At 40.2% G+C, this 18067-nt stretch overlaps 1 protein-coding gene and 1 long non-coding RNA gene across 6 annotated transcripts; one reads left to right on the forward strand and one right to left on the reverse strand.

The window, feature by feature from the left end:
• Positions 1 to 261: 261 nt before the first annotated feature.
• Positions 262 to 16896, reverse strand: LOC133404381 (uncharacterized). 4 transcript variants are annotated; one of them, XR_009768816.1, is made up of 6 exons: positions 16628 to 16896; positions 6154 to 6282; positions 5572 to 5778; positions 5285 to 5419; positions 1847 to 1979; positions 262 to 454 (listed from the first exon to the last, which is right to left on the reverse strand). It is a non-coding gene; the product is annotated as an uncharacterized LOC133404381 (long non-coding RNA). The 4 variants fall into 4 exon arrangements; XR_009768817.1 differs by having other exon boundaries at positions 1847 to 1970; positions 14126 to 16896; XR_009768815.1 differs by having other exon boundaries at positions 14126 to 16894.
• Positions 1835 to 7309, forward strand: LOC133404380 (homeobox protein OTX1 B-like). 2 transcript variants are annotated; one of them, XM_061680212.1, is made up of 3 exons: positions 1835 to 1961; positions 5251 to 5402; positions 6590 to 7309. In XM_061680212.1, the coding sequence occupies exons 1-3, from the start codon at positions 1835 to 1837 to the stop codon at positions 7307 to 7309; spliced, it is 999 nt and encodes a 332-aa protein (XP_061536196.1). The 2 variants fall into 2 exon arrangements, with proteins under 2 accessions (XP_061536196.1, XP_061536195.1); XM_061680211.1 differs by having other exon boundaries at positions 1835 to 1937.
• Positions 16897 to 18067: the final 1171 nt, after the last annotated feature.

Below are 18067 nucleotides of genomic sequence, written 5' to 3' on the forward strand. Positions count from 1 at the left end.
TGTGACAAACTTTGCTTCGCGTTCTTGTCCAACTTTAGCGAGGCTAACTTTTCCACTCGTCACATGAGAGGTTCTCGGTCAATCTGGCAATCTGATTGGACGCGCAGGCCACCAGGGGAGATGGGGGCGCGCTGTGATTGGCTGACCGATGGAAAGCTTGAGCGCCTACTTGACTCTCAGTGCGACAAGATATAACACACTTTTTCATGATTTTCATACATTTTATTACTTTGAGAAAAAATGTAAACGCAAGTTTGCTTCGTCTTCCCGAGGTAAACTTTTCCCCTCACGTCTCCTCGTCCCTTAGTGACCAGTGGGCGGAAATTATTGGCCAATCTGGCGATCTGATTGGACATAGGGGTCGCCAAGGGAGGCTGTGATTGGCTGAAAGCTGGACAGCCCGACGCTTGCTTGACTCTTTAGAGCGCGAGCCGTGGAGACCCGCGTCAATCATCTGCTGAGACAACAAAACACAACTCACTTCTTCTTTCTTTTCATGTTATGGCCTTAAACATTTTTTATGTGTTATGGTGAAGCTCCTGATTAACCTTTCCTCCATGTGGATATTTGTTGCTCTTCTAATGTGGATATAAAGGCTTTTTTTACTTTTAATTTTTGTTTTATTTTTAAAGTAGACCAGCAAAAGAAAGGTGAGATTTTCCCCGACTTTCTTTTATTGAATTATCTTTCTTTTTTTTTTTTTTTTTAACTCAGCATTTTTTTAAGCGCAGCATCACACATCAGTTAGTCTTATTTCCCCCCCCCCCCCCCCCCCCCCGCTTTAAATCGATCTAAATGGGAATGGAAATACAAACAGCGGCCGCTTATCACCATAAAGGTTTCTCATTAGTCAACAATGGTGCTAATTGTCGTAGTGTGGCTCTCATTTCCATCGTAATGAGCGAGGGTCATTTGCACATACACTACATTAACATTTTGCATGCAGCAGTGGAAACAGAAAGAAGTAAAGACGATTCTCCTTGTTTTGTTGCTGCATTCACCTGTTAATGAACTCCGAGGACCTCCACTGCATTGTTTTCCACTAACATTTACACGATACGCAAACTATTTGCCTCTTTATTGAAATCTTCAGCTGCTTCAATTAAAAGCACATTTGACATTCATTAGGATTTTTAAACACGGATGATAGCTGTATTTTAAGACATAATAAATTATGGATTGAATAGAGGAGGAAAATAAACTCCTGTTCTAATTTATAAAAGCAGTTTACTTTTATGTAATAAAGTAAAAAATAAAATAAGGTAAACAATTTTATTGATGCTAAAATATGCGTAATTTGCGCAGGTGGATCAAGCTATGGAATTGATTAAAATCTAATGAAGACGAGAGGCTGCACTTAACATCTCTTCTGCTGTGTGAGCAAACTTTGTAAAATTGGACTGAAATAATCATTTCACAAATTGAAACTTTCTGCTGTCATTTTTAGATACTCGCTTTATTTTTTTATGCAATGTGCACAACGAAATGACAAAAAAAGAAAAGCTTATGGGATTGTAAAAAGAAAAATGACTTATTCTTATCTAACCTCGTATTATAAAAATGCTATTTTTTTTACTTCACGTCCTGGACCTTTGTGTCATTATATGTTTTAGAATGTGTATTTTCAAGGTCATTTCGATTGTTTTTGTTGTGATATGACAATTTGGACTAATCCAATGTCATTATTTAAGGAGTCAGAATCAAGAGATATGTTTTATGATACTACATTGATGTCCCATATTGAACCGACTTAGTAACTATAATAATAAGTGCATGTGTGTTAATGTATGTGCGTGCAGGTGGTGCGTGTTTGGGCGTGCCTGCCTGCAGCATGATGCCTTCTTACCTCAAGCAGGGCCCGTACGCCTGCATGAACCGCCTGCAGGGCCTGAGCGGGGCCGCCATGGACCTGTTGCACCCCTCGGTTGGCTTCCCCGGTACTTACGGTACCCCGCATGCATGCCTCACGGCTGCAACAACTCAAACATCAACATGCAAATATAATATTACAATATTTAGTTCAAAATGTGTTGTGGTCCAATCATGCAGCGGTGTGTCAACTTCTGTGCTCAACGAATGGCTAAATTACTTTTTTTTTTTTTTTTTTTTTTTTTTTAACAGACAAGATGGGCCAACACATTCATGTGTAAAAAAAAAAAAAAAATATATATATATATATATATATATATATAACAACAACTTTGTTAACTACTAGTTTAGTGCAATATATTTACAATATTAAGTGCAATAATTATGTGAAACAATGGACATTGCAAGAGATTCAGTCTTAATCAACTTGCCATTCAATTTGCTGAACTTGAAATACTTAACGTTCACTCAACTTTTCATTGTTACATTACTTAAAACATTTGCAAAAACCAGTTGCTTTAAATAAATTAAGTACATTCAATTTATGTACATTCAACTTACAGTAAAATAGTTTAATGAAATAATAATTCAATCTTATTTTTAACTCTTTTTAACATGTCATTAATGTTACTATAATTGGTTAACCAATTAGTTGATATAATAAATGTTAAATGTATATCCTAAATAGTTTATTTTACTATTGTTAATATTATTTACAATAACTCAACTCGTCAATTATGAGATAAAGGAATAAAATATAAATAAAACCGAACTAATATATTTCAATTAAGTTTAGTTTAAGTTTCAGTTTAAGTTTTTCGTATAGTATAATATTTTATCTTAAGAATCAAATAATAATACATGCATATTCTAAACTTTATCATTATAATTCAATTAACATTAATTAATAAAGACATAGAGTATTAAGTATTAAGTATTTTAAGTATTAAGAATTTTCTTTAAGTATCAGTAATAGACAACACCATATTATATTTACTTTACTCTTTCGTGTATTTTAAAGTTGTAAAAATAAAGATATCATCTGAAGTGGGTTTTGTTTCAATCCAATCTGTTACTATGAGTAGAAAATAACAATAAACTAATTTATATACTAAATATAAATAAAATTGCACCCAGAAACCCATATTTTTTCTCCATTTAAGTCATTTTAAATTTGGGCATGTGTGCATGGTAGGTTAATTGAAGTCTTTAAATTGCCCGTAGGTGTGAATGTGAGTGCGATTGGCTGGCAACCAGTGCAGGGTCTACCCCGCCTCCTGCCCGATGATAGCTGGGATAGGCTCCAGCACTCCCGCGACCCATGTGAGGAGAAGCGGCTCAGAAAATGGATGGATGGATGGATTTTTACTTGGACACTAATTTTACTTTATTTTATTTATTTTTATTATACATTTGTACTTATTTATTTTGCTACAGACATACAAGACTATACCAAATTATGCCTATGTTTGGACATATAAATTGTGAATTTGGAAGAAGGGGCGGCAGGGTTCAGTTGGGGGTCGTCTCCCAACCCGAATGTTGTGGGTTCGACCCTCAGCCCTTGTGACCATGTCGGAGTGTCAATGAGTAAGATACTGAGCCCGAAGTTGATCCTGATGCTACGTCATCAGGTGAATGAGGAGACAGTGTTCAAGCTCTTTGAGTACCTTGCAGGTAGAAAAGTGAAAGCCCATTTACCATTTACAAAAGGACATGACTTCAAAGATCTTCATGTTATAAATTGACTCTCTGGGATGTTGTTTGACAATTTCCCAAATCCCCAAAAAGCAGCTCACATGCCAACCCTCAAATTTTATTCGAACATTTTTAAAAAGTTAAAAAATAAAAAGTTTATATTCCATTTTAGGATACAAATGGAGCCCTAAACTGTTGCAGTGTTTTTGTTGCGTTACAAGTTGGACATTGTTATTTCACACATTTGTCTTATTATTATATGATTTGTAAATTCTTTATGAACACATCTCTTTCCCATTTCCAAAAGTATCATGATAAGTTTTACTCAGACTTTTTACTTGTACTTTGGAATTTTAAATGTAGTCTTTTTTTTTTTTTTTTTTTAACTGGAAAAAAGGGCTAAATAAGACAATTGCTGATTCAATAAGTTTAATTATTGTCAGTTTTCTTGTGAAGTAGTAGTGAAAAGTCTGACTTAAGTAAAACTTTCACTTGAGTAGAATATGTTATGGTAGAATGTGTTAGTATTCTGTTCACTAACAAATTATTTTTTGTGTGTGTTTAAGTTATGGTAGATGTTTTTTATGTTGTGTTTTATGATGTTGTTTTATATCATTGTTGTTGGTTTTTATGTTGTTGTTGTAGAAACTGTTGTTTTTGTAGTATTCTATATTATTTCTTATTTTATTTTTTGTTTTTGTACATTTTGTGTTGTGTTTTTGTAGTTGTTTTTTCTGTCGTTACTTTTGTTTTATATGCTGTTGTTGTAGAGGCTTTTGTTTTTGTAGAAGTTGTTATTAACGTTGTTGTTACTGTTGTTTTTGTAGTAGCTGTTTTTATGTTGATGTTTTTGTTGCTCTTTAGTTTTATTTGTTGTTTGTTTTTTGTTGTTTTTATGTAGTCTTTTATTTATGTTGTTGTTGCTGTTGTTTTAGTAATAGTTGTTTTTATGCTGCTGGTCTTATGTTGTTGTTTTTTTGTTGTTTAGTTTTTGTTGGGTGGCACGGTGGACGAATGGTTAGAGCGTCTGCGTCACAGTTCTGAGGACCGGGGTTCAATCCCCGGCCCTGTCTGTGTGGAGTTTGCATGTTCTCCCCGTGCCTGCGTGGGTTTTCTCCGGACACTCCGGTTTCCTCCCACATCCCAAAAACATGCATGAATTGGAGACTCTAAATTGCCCCTAGGTGTGAATGTGAGTGTGAATGGTTGTATGTTTGTATGTGACCCTAGTGAGGAGAAGCGGCTCAGAAAATGGATGGATGGATAATTTTTGTTGTTGTTTTTGTCATTTTTTATGCCGTTGCTGTTTTTATAGTAATTGTTATTTATGTTGTTGTTGCTGTCGTAGTAGTTGTTTTTATGTTGTTGAATTTATGTTTTGTTGTTGTTTTTGTGGTTGTTGTTTTTATGTCGTTGCTTTTGTCTTTTATTTGGTTGTTTATGATTTTGTTGTTGCTGTTTTTTATGTTGTTGTTTTAAAAGCAGCTGGTTTTGTAATACTTGTTTTGTATGTTGTTCTTTTGTTTTTATAGTTTTTGTTATATAATTGTGTTTTATATTGTTGATTTATTTAGTTATTGTTTTTTATTTCATTGTTGTTGGTTGCTATGTTGTTTTTTAGGCTGTTTTTGTTATAGTTGTTCTTTTAGTTGTTGTTGATGTTGCTGCACTGTCGATCAACAGGCAACCCGCGCAAGCAGCGTCGTGAGCGGACTACCTTTACGCGCACGCAGCTGGACATCTTGGAGAGTTTGTTCGCCAAGACGCGCTACCCAGACATCTTCATGCGTGAGGAGGTGGCACTCAAGATCAACCTGCCTGAGTCCCGCGTGCAGGTACAGTATGGGCAAAACTGAGAAAAAAACAGAATGGGAATGACTTCAAAACTCATGCGCTCATCTTTGAGAGATTCAATATCACACAAAATGTTTGTATTCTTTAGCATGGTAATTACTGATAAATTGTTTAAAAGCACAGAAAAATACACAAAGCTGTTATATTTACTGGTGACGAGTCCACTGCCTCTGTATCCTGCTACTGACTGGCGACCAGTCCACTGTTTGTTTCTGCGACATGCCATTGACTGGCGACCAGTGTGCTGTTTGTCAACATGTACCCCGACATTGGCTGTCGACCGGTCCATTGTTGATCTTGATGTGCCCTGACTGGTGACCAGGTTGCTCCTTCTTTTGGAACAAGGGTCACAAAAAGCTAAAGAAAAAGAAAAAGCAATACAAAAGAATAATTTCATGCTTGCTGAATTGAGCTCTTGTTTTGGGTCATATCATACTGTGTATACAGTACACACAGGTTCAAACTCGGAAATGTTTGTGCGAGTTTGATTTGTACAGTGCACATCTTGACTGAGGCGCGTTTTGCCCCAACTTCTGAATGTTTCCAGTTAAGTCGCTGCTTGACTGATCTTTTGCTTCACGTTGCAATCCAAAATTTGAGATTCAAGCAAACTTCAGACACGCTGCCCCTCGAGTGAAGTGAAAAAATTGTTTGCAAAAGTTCTGTCTCCATTTCGGTACCTGAGTGAGTTAGCAATTGTGTTGTAGCTAGCAATCCGGCGCAACAACTTACGCACGGGGGCTCCCCTCGGATGAGTCAAGTTGTTGAACAGATGGTCCACTGGGAGTTTGGTTGTTTGGTGTCAGTCAACCCTGGATGGTTATTTTTGTCGGGCTCGGATCTTATGACCTAGCGATGATTCTGTAAAAATGTAGAGTAGCATTCCAAGAAGGGGTGAATTCTTGATACACTTCAACTGGAGGCTGTGTTACAGTGGAAAGTAACCAGTAAATTACCAGTAACAGTCAAATAGTATACAGTTACAATCAGCACGAATAGCATATCACGCACACAGATGTTATTGTTGTGACTTGTGGCTTGTCCCAAACTACAGTAATTCCACTTTCTAAAACCAGTTTGTCGTTACATTCTCTTCTCGCTTATTTACATTTTGTTGAGAAAGTTTTTTTGTGCAATGTTGACCTGTGTCCTGCTCTGTCCTGTGCAGGTATGGTTCAAGAACCGGAGGGCCAAATGTCGTCACCAGCAGCAGAGCAGCAACAGCTCCAAAGCCAAACCACAGAAGAAGAAGTTGTCTCCCACCCGAGAGAGCAGCGGTTCGGAGAGCAGTGAGCAGTTCACACCGCCCGCTGCCATCACCGCGTCAAGCTCCTTGTCTACCTCCTCCATCGCTGTGTCCGTGTCCTCCATCTGGAGCCCGACGCCCATCTCGCCCGCCCCGCTGCCGGACCCTCTCGCTCCCACAGTCGGCGCCACTGCGACCTCCTGCATGCAGCGGGCCGTGTCGTCCGCCGCCCCAGGGGGGACGCCATCCTACTCAGTTTCTTATGGCCAGACGGCTGCGGCGGTCTACGGTCAAGGCTTCCCGACCTCGGCATCCGGTTCCTACTTCGGCAGCGTGGACTGTGGCTCGTACCTAGCGGCGCCCGTACATGCCCACCACCATGCCCACCAGCTCAGCCCAATGGCAGGACACGGCCACCACCACATGGGACAGACGTCGGGCCACCACCACCATCATCACCACCACCCGCTGCCACCACCGCACCCCCACCAGGCGTACGGCACCTCTGGCCTCCCCTTTAACTCAGCCGAGTGTTTGGACTATAAGGAGCAGGCGGCCACTTCGGCCTGGAAGCTTAACTTCAATGCCTCTGAATGTTTGGACTACAAGGAGCAGGCCGCATGGAGATTCCAGGTGCTCTGACTTCCTGGTTCTTGGACACCAGGTGGACATGCCCACGTCTCAGGTCAGAAAGAAGTACAGGCAGGTTCAGTCATCTTCTTCTCGTCCATAACTCCAGGAAGACTTGGGGAGCTTCCTGAGGAACTTCTTCCTTCAGGAACGAAAAAGTCCAGAGACAATAGGAAGACACCCTTGTCACACGAGGAAGAGGAAGAGAGACCGTTCCAGGAGTCTTCTTCTCATCCACAACTCTGAGAAGACCTGGGAAATGAGAGATGAGGTGGACACAGGTGAAGAAGAAGAAACTTATTGCAAACAACAAGTCGAGAGACGATGTGAACATGCCATGTCTCAGGTGAGGGAGAAGAAAAGGAAACAGTTCCAGCTGTCTTGTTGTTTGCAAACCTGAGAGACTTGAGAAAAACATCCTAAGGAACTTCTGCTTTCAAGATCAAAAAAAGGCCAGAGACAAGGTGGACACACCCATGTCTCAGGTGAGGGAGATGAACTGAAACAGGTCCAGGATACTTCTTCTTGTCCACAACTCCAACAAGACCTGAGAAGGTTTTCCTGAAGAAAAAAAGGTCCAGAGACAAGGTGTACACACTCATGTTTCAAGCGAAGAATAAAAAAAAAAAGATAGACAGATCCAAGAATCTTCTTCTAATCTTCAACTCCAAGAAGACTTCAGTAGGTCTTCTTGAGGATTTTATTCTTCCAAAAAGTCCAGAGACGAGGTGGACACACTCATATCTCAGGTAAATGAGAAGAAGAGCCACAGGTCCAGGAGTCTTCTAGTCTTCTTCTTCTTCTAGTCCAGAACTCCAACAGGACCTGAGGTCTACCTAAAGAACAAAAGGTCCAAAGACAAGGTGGACACATTCAAGTCTCAGGTGAAGAAGAAGATTTTTGATTCTATAAGTCCACAAAGCCAACAACACCTGGGAAAGTCCTCCAAAAGGTCCAGAGACAAAGTGGACACGTCCACGTCTCAGGTGAATAATAAGAAAGAAGTCCAAAACTATTCTTCTAATCCACAACCCCAACAAGATTTGAGGTATTCCTGAGGATCTTATTTTCTGCGGGACAAAAGGTCCAGAGGCGAGGTGGTGTGCCCAAGTCTCAGGGTAAGAAGATGATTCAGGATTCTTTTTGTAGTTCAGACCTCCACAAAGACTTGAGAAGGTCTTGTTGAGGATGATGTTCTTCCTTCTCTGATGCTGCTAAAATGTCCAGCCTGCTGACTTGTGAATGGCAACACTTGATTGTTCACAGCAATGATGTTCATATTTCTTTTTTCAGACAACATGTCATGTCAGTATTCTGTGAATAACTACTATTAAAATAAAAGTTGGATTCAAACTACGGCATCTTTCCTTTAAATAATGTGTGAAGTTGGGCCATTGTGTAAAACGTAAATAAAAACAGAATACAATGATTTGCAAATCATTTTCAAACTATATTCAATTGAATACACTACAAAGACAACATTTCTAATGTTCAAACTGATCGGTTTTATTGATCATTGATTTATTTACTCATTTTGAATTTGATACTAGCCACACATTCCAAAAAAGCTGGGAGAGGGGCATTTTACCACTGTTTAACATCACAACACTCAATAAGCGTTTGGGAACTGAGGACACCAATTGTTGAGGCTTTGTAGGTGGAAATCTTTCCCATTCTTGCTTGATATATAACTTCCTTTGCTCAGCAGTCCAGGGTCTCCGATGTTGTATTTTGCACTTCATAATACCCCACACGTTTTCAATGGGAGACACGTCTGGACTGCTGGCAGGCCAGTCTAGTACTTTTTAACGAGGAAGCCAAGCTGTGTAACAAGTGCAGAATGTGGCTTGACATTGTGTTGCTGAAATAAGAAGGGACGTCCCTGGGACATTGCTTGGATGGCAGCATATGTTGCTCCAAAACCTGTATGTACCTTTCAGCATTAATGGTGCCTTCACAGATGTGTAAGTTACCCATGGCATGGGCACGAACACACCACCAGGATGCCCATGATTTCAGAAAAAAATTTGAAATGTGGACTCATCAGACCACAGGAGACTTTTCCACTCTGCGTCAGTCCATCTCAGATGAGCTTACGCAAACATCGAGACGCTCTGCCTCCCTGCTGGCAGAAAGATACTGTAGATAAATACTTTATTAATTTCATTGGGGCAATTCAGGTATCACGCAATGGCCAAGTCAATCACCTGACCTGATTTCACTTGCTGAAGACAAAACTGAAGGGAAGTCGGCAGTTAAAGCACATCTTGTTTGTTTCATTTAATATCTGCTGTGGTGGTGTTTAGAGCCAAAAGGATGAGAGGTGTGTCCATGTGACTGTCTCAATATGTATGGATTGACTGTACATACAATTGCAAGAAGGCAAATAAAATCAGTCCATAAAACAAAATAATTAATACAATTAAAAGTGAGGGGTGCAGATAAACCACATTCAAATGCACGACTAAATAGAAAGGTATTCAGCATGTATTTGAACATTGTCAGAGTTGAGGCCTGTCTCACATCTCCTTCTGCAAGACTTTTCCAGATTTTATCAGCAGCATTAAACTGAGACAAAGTCTTAGAGTGTTTGGCACTGACTCTGGGCACATCACCAGCAGGAGAGCACTACCAGAGGTTCTCAGTGCCCGAGAAGGTTCATATGGTTCCAACATGTTAAAGATTAACTTTGGCGCCAGACCATGTTTTAAAATCTATTCTCTTTGTGCAGAGACTTAAGCACTGGGCTAACAGGGTCGTATTTCCTGGTTCTTGTCAGGACTCGAGCAGCAGCATTCTGGATGTACTGCAGCTGTCTCTTTCTTACAGATTGTTTCGAGAGCCCAGTGAGCAGGCTGTTACAGTTATCTAACTTGGTGGAGACAAATGCGTGGATTTGTCTCTCTAAGGCACATTTCGACACAATTCCTTTACTTCTGGCAATGTTTTTTTACTTGGTAAAAAGCTGCTGATGTTACTGATTTAATACACTATGCCTGTTAAAATTCACATCTGAGGCCAATATTATACCTCGGTTTCTAACTTGATGATTAAGTTTTAGAGAGACAGTCTTAGGTGACTGATAACACTTGTTTTCAATTTAGACTGAGTTTAGCTGAAGAAAATTGTGCCGTAAGTTAGTCGGGGCGAGACAGCCTGTCAATTTATTCACACTCTCTCCTTTATTCTCATCCGCTTCTTCGCTTTGTGGCAACCTGCTTCTATCTTGACCATGTCGCTATGGTGTTATGGTTCGATAAAAGTAATACAATACAATATATAATATGTGGAGCCACAAAACGTGACACAGGGTGGCAGTTTCCTGTCACTGTTCGCCAGTAGATCAAAGAGCTCATTATGTGGGTGTGAGTCGCCAACTGTCATTTTTTTGTGACGGTCCATTAAAAAGATAAATAACTGGACAAAGCAAAAAAGTGATAAATGAATACAACAGGGTTGTAAAGCTGTCAGGCAAAAGATGAAAGATACAAGATGAGCTAGGCTAAGCTAAATTTAGCATCCATACCACATTAAAACACAGTCACAAAAGAATATTATTAGACCAACCTTATTTCTTCAGTGTTTTGTTCATTTTTAATGCCTGGTATAACTAAAGGTACATTTGTTTGGACCAATATAATGGTGGCAACAAAAATAGCTCATAAGAGTTGACTTGAAGAGCTGATAGCTAGCCATTTCTCGTGGTTTTCTTGATTGCAACCAAAATCACAGGGAATACAGTTAAGTTAAAGCAATGTCAAATAGGACATCAAGTATTACAGAATCAGCTGCATTTTGGTCGTGTTTATTGTATTCTTCAGGTAGGGTTAGGGTTGTTTGCGTGTAAGATGTACAAGTCATCTGATTCGAAGACCCAAATCACTATTTTAATTAATGCGACGCGTTGCTTCCCTAGCCCTGTGGCATTCCTGCAGCAGCTGGACAAACAACATGGCGCCCAGGCGGCTTGTTTGCCCGCTGTGCTTTGGCGTGGCCAACGTGTGCAAACACAGGCGGGATTATGAACACCATCAAAACAAACAAACAAACACCGTCAGTGTCACAGGTGTCTTGCTCACAAGAAGAAGAAGAAGAAGATTTTGGATGAGTCCACTTGTGAATTATTCAAATGCATCTCAATCAGAAGCAAATGTCCTAGACATAGTATGGGTGACACTAAATTGTGAAAATCTCAAGTTTTCGTTATTGCATGTAAGCGGCTCATGACAGCAAAATTTGATGAATTGCCATAAAATACAAAAGTATCAGTCGCGCCCACTGGAAAGTTTTTAAAAAATCAGCCCCCAATACCAGTTTGACCAATCGACATGAAATTTGGTGGACATGTCTATCATAACAGGACACACAAAAAAGTCTCAAGAACCCCTGCATGAAATTGAGCAGGTAGTCAGCCATTTTTAGTTAGAAGCACTCATTCAAATTCACTCCTTAACACCCCCTTGGAAAGTTAGAAAAAATTGCCCCTGATACCACTTTGACTGATTAACACGAAATTGGTTGTCCATATCATAACAGGGCAAACCAAAACGTCTCAACGAGCCATGCCCCAAATTGAATAGGAAGTCGGCTATTTTGGTGTGAAGCAGCCATTTTAGGTTAAATTTGGCCATTCATACAAATTATGAAAATCAGCCCCAGACACCAGTTTAACTAATCAACATGAAATTGGGCGGACATGTCTCTCATAACAGGACGCACCAAAATGTCTCAAGGACGCATGTATAAAACTGAACAAGAAGACAGCCATCTTGATTTGAAGCAGCAAATTCACTCATTAAAGCACTCTTGGAATGTCCATCCATCCATCCATCCATCCATTTTCTGTACTGCTTATCCTCACTAGGGTCACGGGCGTGCTGGAGCCTATCCCAGCTATCTTCGGGCAAGAGGCGGGGTACACCCTGAACTGGTCGCCAGCCAATCGCAGGGCACATAGAAACAAATGACCATTCGCACTCACATTCACACCTACGGGCAATTTAGAATCTTCAACAACCTCTTGGAATGTAAGAAAAAAATTCATCCACTGACTCCAGTTTGACCAATCAACACTAAACTGGGTGTGCATATACAGTATATCATATAACAGCAAGTACAAAAAAGTCTCGGACCCCTGTCCCGAATTGAACCAGAAACCATTTTGGTTTGAAGCGTTCATTTAATGTGAATTCTCTCGTTGGGGCTCACATTTTGATTCACTCCATCAATAAAATTCACCCAAATGATAAACTTGTAGTATTTTTATTATTTAGGAATTTATTTATTTGAAAGGAACTTTTTGCAAAAAGATTTTGTTCTTGTTTGAATTTACTTTTGCTGGCAAAGTTGAATAAAAATGAATGACGATGATGCTCCTTGTGTTTCCTGTTTCTCCAACCTTTGAAAAAGATGCGCCTTCTGGTTTGGATGCAAGTTGCTCTCGTGGAAACAAGTATTGATATGGATCCTCTCTGGGGAGGTTGTAGGTTGGTGAGGTGTGCTGTGGGGGGCTGTTGATTGACTAAGCTGACTGGGGGTCATACTTAGTGAGATGGAAGATTCTAGAGGATTAACACAGCAAAGAGAAGAAAGAATTCCCATCAAGTCTCATCTTGGAATGTATGTGTGTGTGTGTCCACACTGATGGGAAAAGTGACCTTTGACCTAAGGTTGCCTTTGATCTACTGGTGCTGGGCGGCCACTTGATTAGGTACACGTGACTCAACAACAATGTGTTGTGCAGCACAACCATAAATTGTGGTACAGTACTTAATAAAGCTGCAGTATTATGACAAAAAGGCGATTGTTGTTCCCACTGTGATCCTGCTGCATCCATCCATCCATCCATTTTCTGAGCCGTTTCTCCTCACTAGGGTCGCGGGCGTGCTGGAGCCTATCCCAGCTATCATTGGGCAGGAGGCGGGGTCCACCCTGAACTGGTCGCCAGCCAATCGCAGGGCACATATAAACAAACAACCATTTGCACTCACATTCACACCTTGGGGCAATTTAGAGTCGTATCATACATACATATTTTTACTCACACCCGTGAGTCTTCAATCAACCTAGCATGCATGTTTTTGGGATGTGGGAGGAAACCGGAGTGCCCGGAGAAAACCCACGCAAGCACAGGGAGAACATGCAAACTCCAAACAGGTGGGGCCGGGGATTGAACCCTGGACCTCAGAACTGTGAGGCAGATGCTCTAACCAGTCGCACACCGTGCCGCGATCCTGCTACAATTTTATGTATTTATTTACTGCATTCTTTATTTTATATTATGTTTTGACTGTCTTGTACAGTGAACTTCAGTGGCTTGGAAGGCACCTTTAAATAAAAGGGGGGAGCGTGCGGAGGGCAATTTTAAGTTTTAAGCAAAAAGAACAACAATTACAGTTACGACGCTTTTAATTTTCTTGTAATAATTGGAATTGTGTTCGTCAACTACAAGAGGTGTGTATGTGTGTGTGTATGCGGGTGTGTGCCCCTAACAAAACCCCTAGTCCCAGACCGCCCCCCGCCCCAGTAAAATTGGTGTAAAATCTCCGCTGCAGTGTGAACATGTCATCATTTTCTTTAAAAGCAAAACAAATGCGACACTATGTTGAAAATTATTTTCATATTTTCATATACAGTACATATAGGCGACACTTATCACTCAAGTCACCTTTGTCCAATGGACACAAAAGTTGATGCTGCGGGCACTCGAGTGATAAACGGCGTACAACCCACCTTCCCCTCACGCCAAAATGTTTCCTTCAATGATCATGACACAGAAAGACACGAAGATGAACATGAACAGAAGTCTGGGATAGTTAAAGTTCTCACCGGTGGCTATGTTGATCCTCCCCTGACTTTTCACACCGATGCAATATCATGTCATAGGACCATGTATGACACATCTTCCATTTCACATCCTTTTCTTTTTCCGTTCTTTGTGTCGCCGTCACAGCGCTATTTGAGCAGGTCAAATCCAAAATGGCCGCAGGACTGCTAGCCCCCCCTCCTCCCAGAATGGTTGTGTGCAGGGTGAAGAGCTCACATGCACAGAATAAGAAAAAGAAATGTGACATACAGTATGAGTGAGGTGTCACGCAGGAATGTGACATGAAGACAGGATGGGTGCCTGCGAGCATGGACAAACATGGACACAAATAAACACAAGAAGAAGAGAAGTGAACCCAACAAAAAACCTTTTCAACATCTACAGATAGAAAATAATCTGTGGTCACAACTAAAGGTACTTATACACAAGCTCAACAGAACCTCAACAAAACTTTAACAAAAATTCTGGCAGAACTTCAAGAACAAAAATTAAGAAAAACGCTCTAGAACCTAAACTAGTAGGTTTGAAGAAACTTACTGAGAATCTCTCAAGACCAGGGCTGTGCACAGACATTTTGGGGGGGCAGGGGTTCAATTGAGGAAAAAGGGCACTTCTTTTAATTTATTCATAAATAAATTATAGGACATCTCTGACTAACCCAATTAATTCAGTACCCTTACATTCATAATTGTTTAATACTCAGCAGATTTATACAGAATATTTGTATGCTACTAGTCTCTAGTAAAAATTTAGAATAACTGACTCCAGCAGGGAGAGGTACACGGTGAAGTAAGAAATATAACATCAAAATGTGTTAATTTTTGCACATAATACATTAATTATTGGTGTTATTTAAATAAATTATATCTTAAATTAAGGTGGCACGGTGGACGACTGGTTAGAGCGTCTGCCTCACAGTTCTGAGGACCGGGGTTGAATCCCCGGCCCCGCCTGGGTGGAGTTTGCATGTTCTCCCCGTGCCTGCGTGGGTTTTCTCCGGGCACTCCGGTTTCCTACCACATCCCAAAAACATGCGTGGTACGTTGATTGAAGACTCTAAATTGCCCGCAGGTGTGTATGTGAGTGTGAATGGTTGTTTGTTTATGTGTGCCCTGTGATTAGCTGGCGACCAGTTCAGGATGTACCCCGCCTCCTGCCCAATGATAGCTGGGATAGGTTCCAGCACTCCCGCGACCCTAGTGAGGATAAGCGGCTCAGAAAAATGGATGGCTGGATGGATGTATATTTTAAATTAAGACTAATCTTCACATAATAATGGAAGACTTCTCTCCATAAGTAAAGCCACCTATATCCTCGAAACAGCAATTAATTTCTTTGGAACTTCTCTACAGCCTCGAAAAACGCCAACAAAACTTCCCCACAACTTCTCCGAAACTTTAATAAAATTTCAAGAAAACTTTAACCGAACCCCCAAAAACGTTTTCAGAACGTCAATAAAACCTGAACACAACTTGAAGCAGAAGAGAATAAAAAACATCAAAACTTCGAGGACAATACATGTTTAAATGTCACATTCAATTTGAGAAAATCCTTTGGTCGAAATGAAATATTTCAGTTTGGTGCCAAGCTGTAAATTTACAGTAAAGGAAAAAATATATTTAAAACACAAACGATAAAATTTTAACAATTTGAATTTACAGAAAATAAATTGAATGAGTGACGGCTTTTTTATATATAAATTTTTCAGTGTAGCTGCCAATGGCAACAACTAACGCTGAGTAACTCAACATGCAGACTGGCTAACGGTTAGCCAGTTGACAGCAAGCCGCTTTCTTGCAACAACAGCCAACTCGACACTCTCATTCGCTGACTTTCACATCACTCGCCAGGACAGGCCCCGCCTTTTAAAGGCACGCACATTCAAAGTCACAGATACTACTGTGCAACCAGTGTGCTGTGAGAGCTCTTCAGGTGTTCTGTGGGAACATAACATTAACATAACTGAATGGGTCAGAATTTTTTTTATTTGTAACAAATAATGTATTTTTATTGATCTATCGATGTCAGCAACATATAGTGACAAACAGAACAAATAAATGCTCTTTTTTTGAATCGCAGAATATACATACAGTACATGACTTGCGTATCCACATTTTGCTACATTTTTGTTTGGTGGTGTGCCATGAGAGTTTTCAAATGTAAAAAATAAAAGGTTGGGAGTCACTAATGTAGAACTTGATGGTGGTGATGCCAAGTGGACAAAAATAATACCTGCATCTCACGTGCATGTTTTGTCTGGGTATTGTGCATAAAGCTTTAAAATTTTTATACAAATAAAATAACAAATATATGGTCGCTTCTTCGTGGATTTTCGTCAAACACAGGGGTATATGGAACGTAACTCCCAGGATAAACAAGGGATTGTACATCAATCTTCCCAATTGCACAGAGAAAAGCATAAAAAGAAAACTGATCATTCATTCTGCATGAGCAAGCATCCCAACATAATATGAAAATAAATGAATAAATAAACAAACACTAACCGCGACCAAGAAGGGCGGTGTCGCTCACTTGCAGTCATACGGCGCCTGTAATCCTCCACTGCGACACAACAAACGCCATGCCGGTGGGCCGACCTGGCGGAATTAAAGTAGTCAGTGACAAACCGGCGTGGCAACATTCCCCAACACATGCACTGCAAGACCAAAGCAACAACAACAACAAATGAAACGCCTTACAAGAAAAACACTTTAAAGTATTCTTTTGGAGGACTAGCCATCCATTTACTATACCACTTATAGTGAGTGAGCTGGAGCCTATCCCAACTGCCTTCGGGTGAGAGGTGGGTTGAAGGTAATGGTAAAAGTGACACAGAAAAACAAGACTGCATGTCTACAAATGAACATCTGCTAGCTTAATGCTAACATATAATGCAAAAAAGCATAGACAAGCTAAGGGAAACTAGCATAGATGTTAGGGTGACTCTAAACCTCTAAGAAACTGCTACCTAACACACACAGAGCAGCAACACGTACAAATAGGCCACAAAACAAATGAGAATTAAACATATATTCAAACCTAAAAATGTTCATCCAAACCTAATCATTTCGTCTGATGAACGTCCGCTAGCTTAATGCTAACATATAATGCCAAAAAAGCATAGACAAGCTAAGGGAAACTAGCATAGATATTAAGGTAACTCTAACCCTTCAAACAACTGCTAGTTTAACAAACGTAAAGCAGCAACACATACAAACAGAGCACACAACAAAAGAGAAGTAAACATAATTTAGAATCTTTACTGTCATTGCACAGTTTACAATTAAATAGTGGTTGTACATTTAAACACAAAAATGGTAAACCAAACCATATAATTTAATCTAATGAATGTCCGCTATCTTAATGCTAATGTATAATGCGAAAGAAAAGAGATGAGTTAAGGTAAATTAGCATAGCCCAGATGTTACAGTAATTATAAACCTTCTAACAACTGCTGCTTTACCACACCCAGAGCAGAAACTCATACAAGCAGAGCACCCAGTAAAGCTCACAGGTAATTATTCCTCTGCTCTGTGGTAACAACAAATATTATTGGAGATTAGGTTCTCTGACTTTGCCTTTTCTTCTTGCTCTTAATTATGTTTGTCCTTCTAGTAGAGCTCACTACTGCTAACTGGCATGTTGTGGCACAACGTGGTACTATACTGAAGGAGAACATTTTCATTCAAGAGTGCCAGGTTTTGTAAGAAACTTCCAGGACAAACACCGTCTGACCACACTATATACGATATACGATATATGTCAGCGAATAAACGCTGTATTTGGCAAACCATTCAGTGCGGCCATGGCCGCCATTCATGGCAGGCGCGTCGCAGCTATGCGAGAACGCGAGGTCCGTTCTGGGACACTGCGTAAATGGGAATGAATGTGTTCTTCCGTGGTTCTTTAATAATACAGTACATCCATCCATCCATTTTCCGTAC

Source organism: Phycodurus eques, chromosome 6, assembly GCF_024500275.1.
Source record: "Phycodurus eques isolate BA_2022a chromosome 6, UOR_Pequ_1.1, whole genome shotgun sequence".
In the NCBI taxonomy this organism is placed as follows: Eukaryota; Metazoa; Chordata; class Actinopteri; order Syngnathiformes; family Syngnathidae; genus Phycodurus; species Phycodurus eques.